Source organism: Silurus aristotelis (assembly GCF_946808225.1).
Source record: "Silurus aristotelis genome assembly, chromosome: 10".
Classification (NCBI taxonomy): Eukaryota; Metazoa; Chordata; class Actinopteri; order Siluriformes; family Siluridae; genus Silurus; species Silurus aristotelis.
Genome location: NC_139583.1, coordinates 30233556 through 30244243, shown reverse-complemented (window position 1 = coordinate 30244243; position 10688 = coordinate 30233556). Strand labels below are relative to the sequence as shown.

General features: G+C 40.0%; 1 protein-coding gene across 2 annotated transcripts in view; it reads left to right on the top strand.

Moving 5' to 3' along the window:
- The window catches only part of cd151l (CD151 antigen, like), a 10965-nt gene extending 7605 nt beyond the window's left edge, over window positions 1-3360 (top strand). For both annotated transcript variants that reach the window (XM_083551632.1, XM_083551633.1), the window contains exons 4-8: window positions 864-938; window positions 1429-1533; window positions 1618-1776; window positions 2242-2328; window positions 2882-3360. In XM_083551632.1, the coding sequence (XP_083407758.1) occupies window positions 864-938; window positions 1429-1533; window positions 1618-1776; window positions 2242-2328; window positions 2882-2941 (486 nt within the window). In that variant the 3' untranslated portion in view covers window positions 2942-3360. The remainder of the gene's footprint in view (window positions 1-863; window positions 939-1428; window positions 1534-1617; window positions 1777-2241; window positions 2329-2881) is intronic.
- The last annotated feature ends 7328 nt before the right edge of the window (window positions 3361-10688 follow it).

The following is a 10688-nucleotide window of genomic DNA, read 5'->3' as shown; positions in this document are numbered from 1 at the left end:
CTCTCTCTCTCTCTCTCTCTCTCTCTCTCTCTCTCTTTCTCTCTCTCTCTTTCCCCCTCAGTAACCCAGACCCATGTGAACAAGTCTTCAGGTCCCAGCAGGTAGAAATATGCGTCTCTTCATCACTGTGTAGGTTCTGCTTGTTCAGACAGACGGATTTTGTCTTTCAGATAAAAAACAAAGAGGAATCAGTGAGTCAGACAGATGAAGAGTTTCCATTGTTCTGAGCTGAGATACACACAGTCTGATTCAGCACTGACTTATATCATATCATTACATAGAAATAATTACTGAAGTTGCGTTAGACACACACACACACACACACACACACACACACACACACACACACACACACACACACACACACACACACCTGAACCTAAGACACCACTCGTCTCTGAAAATGGAAATTTTACGAGGAGGTGGGAGTTTAGTGGTTAAGACATTAGACTTTCAAAATCACACCAAGCTGCCACTCCTGGGCCCCTGATCAAGGCCCCTAACCCCAGAGCTGCACAGCTGGATGAGATAAATGTAGGTGGCTCTGGATAAGGGCTTTAATGCTGTAAATGTAAGGATAAAGTGAAGCACGTAGGACAGATCTGTAGTGGGAGCAGATGTTGGTATCCTTCATGTTTTCTGTACAGCAGAATAAACACAAGCTTTATTTTATTAGCGCAAAGAAATTGAATGTGAGATAAAACCCACTCAGTTCCACACACACACACGTTACTGCTGTTAGTTTACAATCTGGAGCATCTCGTTAACCTCCATCACTTCCTGGAAATGTTCTGTGTTCAAACCAGTAGAGATTTATATTATTTATATTTATATTATATTCATTAAGGGTTTTTTCTTTTCAGTATTTTGTTCTGCTGCTGTGCATCTTTCTCCTGGAGATCCTGGCTGGGGTTTTGGCGTACATCTACTACCAACAAGTAAAGTCTCTGATAATTAAAGTGACTACAGAACAGACCACGTGCTCTGTTTTACATCGAACATGTTCCAAACCATGAATGAAACATAATTATTAGCGTGCTTTTGTTGTTTGTGTGGGTTTTCTCAGGGTTCTCCGGTGTTTTCCTAAAAACATTTGGTCATATTGATGATTCTAAAACAGTCCAGCAGGGGGCAGCAGTGCATTTTTTTTTTTTAAATAAAAAAATAAATCAATAAAGAATATGAATGTGGAAGCCTGGACGCTCCACCCACTTTTCCTCTTCAAATATCATCACTCTTAAGATGACTCAGTTCTCCGTTAGCTTTGATGTTAAACTCATATAACGATAACATAAGTTATATATTTTTTTTAGCACATTTTTTTTTTTAAATATAAAAGATTGAAAAAATCTGATGAGCTGCTTTTTTTTTATTGGAGGATTTACATAAACGTAATGATTGATAAATTTTCCCGCTGATTCGGTCCAGCTGAGTGACGAGCTGAAGAATAATCTGAAGAACACGATGGTGAACAAATACCAGCAGCCAGAACAGAACCACATCACGGAGGCGGTGGATAAATTACAGCAAGAGGTAAAACAAAAAATACATAATCATGATAAATAGTAATTTAATAGATACAAAATAAAATAGTTCATTTCATCTCCTCGGTTTCAGTTTAAGTGCTGCGGCAGTAATTACTCGTCTGATTGGAACGAGAGCATCTGGGTCCTAACGGGTCAGTCCGATCTTCGCGCCGTACCAGACAGCTGCTGTAAGACACCCATGGACCACTGTGGAAAACGAGATCATCCTTCTAACATTTACAAAGTGGAGGTGGGCGAGACCTTCCTGCTGTTTCCGGGGTTCCAGTGAAATGTGTGACTCTGGAGTGCCTCTGTGTTTTGTCCAGCAGGGGGCAGCAGTAGTGTTCAGACCTGCAAACATCACTAACTTCTTTCTTTCTTTCTTTCTTTCTTTCTTTCTTTCTTTCTTTCTTTCTTTCTTTCTTTTCTTCATTATTTCTTTCATTCCTTGCTTTATTCTTTCTTTCTTGCTTTCTTGTTTGCTTGTCGAGTCCCAGAACACATTGTTAATCATTCGATTTTCCTGTTTGAAAGATCGTGTTGACGCAGCAAACCCGAGTTACACACGAATTAGCACTTATTTATTTTAAATACAAAAAAGTAGGAGTGTGTGTGTGTGTGTGTGTGTGTGTGTGTGTGTGTGTGTGAAAGACAATAACCACATCTTCGTCTGCGTGTTGGTTTTATTGTACGACTTTTACGTTTATATCTCCAGGGCGGCTGCATCGCCAAGCTGGAGAACTTCATAATGGACCACTTAAAGCTGATTGGTGCAGTAGGAGTGGGCGTGGCCGGTGTACAGGTAAGACGTGTTTTTTAGAAAAAATTATTTTTGTTCTGGATTCTGATTGGTCAGAAGGTCTGTGTGTGTGTGTGTGTGTGTGTGTGTGTGTGTGTGTGTGTGTGTGTGTGTGTGTGAATGCACCTATTTCGATATGTCGTATATATAAAATAAGAATACAGTGGCGTTTTTCTGTAAGATGCCGTTTTAATATTCACGGAAGGAGTCTCCAGTGTCAGAGGTAAAACTGGAGGTTTAAGTTTTCTGCCATTTTTTTCTCAGCAACAGAAAAAAGATGAGCTGGATTTATTTCTTTTCTCTTGTTATCTTGGAGAGAGGGAATATTGGGAGGCCGGTAAGAGTGCGAGTGTTTATAGCTGCTATAACGTCAGTGTGAACAGGAACTGACGCACTAATGTGGAATAAAACACTAACTTACATTACAGCAGTGTTCCTACAGTTACCGTTCTACAGTCACTCCTGAGAACTTTCACTCTCTTCCATCATCATCATCATCATCATTATTATTATTATTATTACACTGATTTGTGATGATCTTGTTTTTGTTCTTTAGATCGTGGGGATGATTTTTACCTGCAGCCTCTACAGGAGTCTGAAATCAGAGCCGTACTGAACCCCTGGTCTTAAAATCATGGTCTCGCACACTGCTACCACACGTCCTCTAGGATTTTCTCTTTATGAAGAGCATCAGCACGTGAAAATGCTGAAATATTTCGACTCTATTTAAAGACCGTGGATCATGTTGTTCCTGAGAAACTCGCTGTGTGCCTTTTAATAGAACCAGGAAACTTCTACTGACTGATGTTTTGTACCCTATAATCACACACACTGGAGATTTCTTACTCTCAGCTTCTAATTTATAGCTGCTTCGTCTTTTTCTCCCTGATTGTTCTAGACTGAGTAGTAGGTTAGTATTTTGTTAGTCATGTTAGTATACTGTACTGCTGTAATCATGAGTGTAATCACTGGAAAATGTACCGTTCTGATCAACAGGAAGTTTAATTTTGTATTAAATCCTGATCCGAAACCTGAGCCGAGTTCTGGATTTCTTTTCATTTGAATTCTCCATCAGCAGAAGTGTCACATGATTAAAAATATAAATAATAAAACCACACAACACTTGTGGAAAAGGAAATTTGGCAAAAGTAAGTGAACCTGATGTGGTAAGAACATAAGACGGGATGAAGTGAAAGTGTGTAAAGTAAGAACACGGCACAGGAGAAGGAGTGATGCACTGTTTATAAGGAATGACAGTAGACTGGATGGTGATCAGCGCGATCAGGCTTGCGGCTCGGCAGGATGTGATGTAATAAAGGTGAAGGAGAGGAGGTGAGTTTCTTCAGAATAACAGAGAAATGCATGACTTGATGATGCAGGTGAGGTCAAGATGAGCAGGTATCTGAAAGGTGAACCATAACGAGATCTCAGTCCTCGGGCAGGAACTGCAACGACAAATGCATGAGATCACAAATGCACATTTATACCCAGTAGTCCATCAGTGAGACACACACGTGAGTAATCAATATAGAATTACAGAAATATAACACTTCTAGTACTAAAATGTAATAGTGAAGAACCAGAAACATTACAAATTCCTGATACAAAAATCTCCCTTTCTCATCTTGCATAATCTATCAGGCTCTAGATGGGTTGGGTGAGTTTTAGTTTATGTGTCTGGGTTTTGTTGCTAACAGTAAAATAAGCACCATAATCAATCTAATACTTTATATTTTATATGATGTGTATAGTATAAATTATTATAGCTAATAGTGTACTAGTTACTGTTAGTATGTTTATGTTCAGGTAGTATGGTGCTGTGCAATTTTCTGCATATGCTGCCACTCTTGGGCCCTTGAGCAAGGCCCTTAACTCTCTGTGCTCCGGGGGCACCGTGTCATGGCCGACCCTGCGCTCGGACCCCGGCTTCTGAGCAAGCTGGGATACGCAGACAATTTCACTGTGCTGTAATGTATATGTGACAAATAAAGTCTGTTCTTATTCTTGTTCCTGGTTCTGTTCCTGGTTCTGTTCTGTTCTGTATTCTTAGATGCTTAGTGTCCCTTAAAATAATAGAAGTGGCTCCAAGTGTTTACACAGTGTTCCTACAGTCACTCTGGATAAATGATCCAGTCTCAGTGGAATTCAATATTTATGTGAATCAAATGATCAGAAATCTGAAGAATTTACTCCAAAACCTCCTCCAGATTATTACAGTGAAAACTACAACATCAAAAGTTTAGAAGGAGAATAAAAGTGTTGAGCTGATCATTCTGAGGGAGGAAAAGGAAAATAAAAAATGTGTAAGATTGTCATGACTTGGTTATAAACAAACTTTATATTAAATATTTATTAGTATTGACAAAATAATAATATCAATGGAAGGTTTTTCCTGTTGGAGAAGTAGAAGGAAGTTTGTGTATTTGTCCGCGTGAAGCTTCTCGGATGACGTCAGATTCCTGTATGTTTTTAGCACAACTGAAGGAGTAAATTTGCATCTGAAACCAATTTTCTTATGAAAATTAACGTGAAAATAAGACATTTGGAAAGTGAGGTTGACGTCCACTAGCGTATTTTCATCGACACTTGGATACAGACTACAGACTACTACTAATGAAAACACAAACCAGGCAACGTTAATACAATTTTATTCCAAATCATTTAAATAAAGTTAAATATGTGAAAGAAAGTTTATGTAAAGAAAGAAACAACTATACGGCTAAAATATTTGTTGACGCCTGATAAAAAGATTAGTATTATATATAATATACTAAAACGCTGCTCACGTTCCTCCATTTACATTTAGATTTAGCAGACGTTCGTGTCCAGAGCGACATCCAAAATTGCTTTGAGTCTCTACACATGAATAAATCTACAATAAATCTATGTTAGATTACAAATTAAGATAAATCAGACTACTACTCTGTTGATGTTTTTTGTGTGTTTTTTAAACAAAACAAACCTGGAAAGTGTTAGTTGAAGTGTTTGAGGAAGATGGTACCAGTCGAGCAGTGCTGGAAGATCTCAGACAGCATGGTGCAGTGTGAGGTGTGATGAGGTCTCTAAGGTAGGATGGTGCTGGTCCATTTTTGGCCTTGTAGGTGTAAGAGATATGGGGATGGAGGGAGAAAAGGACAGGAACAAGTACAGAGCCTTGTGGGACACCAGTGGAGAGTCTTCATCAGGCAGATGTTACCTGGAATGAGCAAACTTCTAGGTAGAAAGCAAACAATTCCCATGCTGTTCCACGGATACCGAGGTTCCTGAGGGTAGACAAGAGAGTCTTGTGGTTGACTGTGTCGAATTCTGCTAAAAGGTCCAGAAGGATGAGGACAGATGACAGCTTAGCTGATCGAGCAGCATGCAGTTTTTCAGAAACAGTCAAAAGGGCCGTCTCTGTGGAATGTGCTGCTTAGAAGCCAGACTGGTTCGGATCATGAAGGTTGTTCTGTGAAAAATAAACAGACAGTTGGTTAAAAACAGTGCATTCCAGAGATTTAGAAAGAAAGGAGAGAAGTGATACCAGTCTGTAGTTGTTGATGTTTGATGGATCCAGAACAGGTTTCATCAAGATGGGAATAATCCTCACTTGCTTGAAGATAGTTGGCACATAACCAGATGATAAGGACCCATTGAAGATTGTGGACATGGAGGGGGAAGAAGATCTTGTGAGATGGTGTGAAGCGTTGTTGAAGGGACTTGCAGTATCTTATCTGCTATGGTTGAGAAGCTTGACAACAAAGGAGTAGGGGATTCCTGGCTGTGTAGTATAGTCATTGTTAGGAAGAGAAAGTGAAGGTCTGGCAGATTTCCTCTATCTTCTTATCATAGAAGGAGGCAAAGTCTTCAGCAGTCAGGGAGGATGGAGCAGGTGTGGCAGGGGGGTTGAGTATTGAGGAGAAGATGTTGTGGAGCTTACAAGGATCTTGTGCAGAGGCCTCGAGGTTTTCCTTGTAGAAGGTAGTCTTAGCAGAAGTCACATCCAAAGAAAATTTGGTCAGGAGTGCACGGTAAGATGCAAGGTCTACATCAAGTTGTGATTTTTTCCACTTCCTCCCTGCTGATCTGAGTTCTTGTCGAGAGATCTTTATGAGGGTGAATGAATGATTTAGGAATCTTACAGACAAAACTGCATTCAGGTAAAAGTGAAATGTGAGGTAATGAGTACAAGCAGAACGAGCCATTATATTTTAATCCAGAATAATTTAATAAAGGAAAACATGAGTGCGTTCTTTCTGCAGGTCATGTACAATTTTATTCTTATTCCACTCTATAGTTTGTCTTTCAGTTTAGTTAGTTTGTTTATTGTAAATGTTTATTTAAACGCTTATTAGAGTAAGGGCAGATTTATTTGTTAATGTCTATATCTATATACTGCATATATCAGTCAATCAATTTAAATATTGAATTGTGATTAATCACATGATTGTCATGAGGTAACTGGTGATTAATCACAACTTTGCACATTTTTATCTGTTCTAAATGTACCTTCAATTAATACTTTTCATGTGTTTAATACTCTAATCAAACATGCGCATGGACAAATACTGATGCTTAATGCAAGTGTATGTTTATTATTAGTGAAACTTAACATGGAGCATGAAGACACAATATTCTTGTAAATGTTTAAAAGTAATTACAGTGTTTTAAATTACGCAAATCATCAGAACACCAAACGAAACTTTTCCTATGTTTCCACACGGACGGTTTTAATTGCACAACACAGAGCTACACACACAACACAGAGCTACACACAGAACACAGAGCTACACACACAACACAGAGCTACACACACAACACAGAGCTACACACACAACACAGAGCTACATACACAACACAGAGCTACACACACAACACAGAGCTACACACACAACACAGAGCTACATACACAACACAGAGCTACACACACAACACAGAGCTACACACACAACACAGAGCTACATACACAACACAGAGCTACACACACAACACAGAGCTACACACACAACACAGAGTTACACACACAATACAGAGCTACACACACAACACAGAGCTACACACACAACACAGAGTTACACACACAACACAGAGCTACACACACAACACAGAGCTACACACACAACACAGGGCTACACACACACAACACAGAGCTACACACACAACACAGAGCTACATACACAACACAGAGCTACACACACAACACAGAGCTACACACACAACACAGAGCTACACACAGAACACAGAGCTACACACACAACACAGAGCTACATACACAACACAGAGCTACACACACAACACAGAGCTACATACACAACACAGAGCTACACACACAACACAGAGCTACACACACAACACAGAGTTACACACACAATACAGAGCTACACACACAACACAGAGCTACACACACAACACAGAGCTACATACACAACACAGGGCTACACACACACAACACAGAGCTACACACACAACACAGAGCTACATACACAACACAGAGCTACACACAACACAGAGCTACACACAGAACACAGAGCTACACACAGAACACAGAGCTACACACACAACACAGAGCTACACACAGAACACAGAGCTACACACACAACACAGAGCTACATACACAACACAGGGCTACACACACAACACAGGGCTACACACACAACACAGAGCTACACACACAACACAGAGCTACATACACAACACAGAGCTACACACAACACAGAGCTACACACAGAACACAGAGCTACACACACAACACAGAGCTACATACACAACACAGAGCTACACACAACACAGAGCTACACACAGAACACAGAGCTACACACACAACACAGAGCTACACACACAACACAGAGTTACACACACAATACAGAGCTACACACACAACACAGAGCTACACACACAACACAGAGCTACACACACAACACAGAGCTACACACAGAACACAGAGCTACACACACAACACAGAGCTACACACACAACACAGAGCTACACACACAACACAGAGCTACACACACAACACAGAGCTACACACACAACACAGAGCTACACACACAACACAGAGCTACACACACAACACAGGGCTACACACACAACACAGAGCTACACACACAACACAGAGCTACATACACAACACAGAGCTACATACACAACACAGAGCTACACACAACACAGAGCTACACACAGAACACAGAGCTACACACAGAACACAGAGCTACATACACAACACAGAGCTACACACAACACAGAGCTACACACACACACACACCACAGAGCTACACACACAACACAAAGCTACACACACAACACAGAGCTACACACACAACACAGAGCTACACACAGAACACAGTTAAGGACTAAAGTAAGTGTCCTCACCACATAAAGTGCATTGTGTGCAACTGAGTGCGGACAAAAGACAGTGCAGACAGACAACACAAGACAGTGTAGGACAGATACACAAAACACACATGGCACTGACCAGTAAACCTGCTGTATAATATGTTATACAGTACAATGTGCAAAAGGGAGAAATATAAACAAGAGTGTATTAATTAACATAAGGGGTCCTCCTGCCTTCTACTCTCTGCATATTGTATTTATAAAAAATAAGATGCCTTCATTTGTGATATATAAACACAGCACAGTGAAATTCATTTTTTCCCATATTGTTGGGAAGCTAGGGTCAGATTGTGGATTAACCAGGATATAGTGCTTCTGGAACACTGAAGGTTCAGGGCCTTGCTCAGCGGCACAAGAATGGCATCTTGGCAGTGCTGGGCTTTAACCCCCTTCCTGACCTTCATATCAGTAGTCTGGAGCTTTAACTGTTGAGACACCACACAGTCATCTTTCAAATAAAAGTGAATTTGCATTTAAAAGTAATTTTATTATAGAAATCAGTGTGTACATGTAGTGTGCAAAGTAACTCACCATTACAACTGATAAAAAACACAAAGACATTATTATTTAAAGACAGAAAAAATCCCAGAGCAACATTAGACTGAGAATTTCTTTTGCAAAGAAATAATAACAGGGTGTCAGGACACATTAAACTGGCCTACATTTCCTAGCAAACAATACATGTGACAACACAACATCTCCCCCACACACTGCTCGGTTTAATACACTGGGCCCATTTGCATTCACAGCATTAACAAATGGCCGTCTGAAGAGCTCATTTTTTATGACTGAGCCGTTGAGGACTTGCTCAAGGTAGTAGCTTGGCAGTGTTTGGCCTCACAAACATCTGATCATACATCCAATGATTTGTTGACCAAAAGTGCCCTTGGGCCTGTGTTAACTTCTGGCTCTTCACGTAAGAACTCCTGCTGGAGTTCCACCTTGCTCTCAGAACACAATGTACATTCCTCTTAACCATTACATGACAATATACCTAATAGTCTTTGTTCTCTCTCTCTCTCTCTCTCTCTCTCTCTCTCTCTCTCTCTCTCTCTCTCTCTCTCTCTGACTCTCAAAGAAACATTAACATCTGTACCATTGAAAGCAACCTGATGGGAAATATCACAGTATGGTTTGGAAACAGCACCTAGCAGGATAGTAGAGCTTTCAGAAGGTGGTGTGAACGAATCTCTGTGACCTCATTCTTGGATGGTGAGAACTTCATGGTCTTTACAACACATTGATTGGAAAATGAAAGCTCAGGTTTTTAAGGCTCTGGGTTACTGATTGGTAGGATGTTGGATTAAGCCCCAGCTTCCAAACGGCCACTGTTTTGTCCTTGAACCCCTGACATTCTGATCAGTAACCCACAGTCTTAGCCATTAAACTTCCACTTCCCAAACGATGTGTTATGAAGTCTGGCATCCAGAAATGAGGCCACAGAGATTTGAAGCAAAAACAAGTCCATTAATACATAAACAGTTGAAAATGTTTATTTCACAAGCTGACACCAAACAGAAATTCACCAAATTATTTATGCCTCTGTTTTTTTTTTAAATCTGTGCTTTTGAAGGCAGAAAGGTTTATTTAATTTTATACAATAGTTCTAGAAAAATTGAATTTAAATCTTTTGCTTTGTAAAAGTGGTTTGTGTGAATGTGTGAATATGAATATGTATATATTCAAATTGGAAATGGATTTGAATTTGTTTATTTTGTTTTTGCATGTGTTTGAAATGGACTGAGTGTCACCATTGTGTAGGAGACACCGTTTAGAGACACACTACAGTCGAATTCTTCAGAGAGGAAATCTCTTTTTTTTATTATCTTGCTGCTGGTTGGTTGTCGTGTGGCTAAAGGGATGACAAGAGAATATATGTTCCAAAACATTGGTGCTACTTGGACTCAAGCTAGAACACTTTGTCAAATCCACTACAAAGACCTGGCCACCAGCACCTCTATGGAGGAAAACAACAGATATTTCCAATTAGG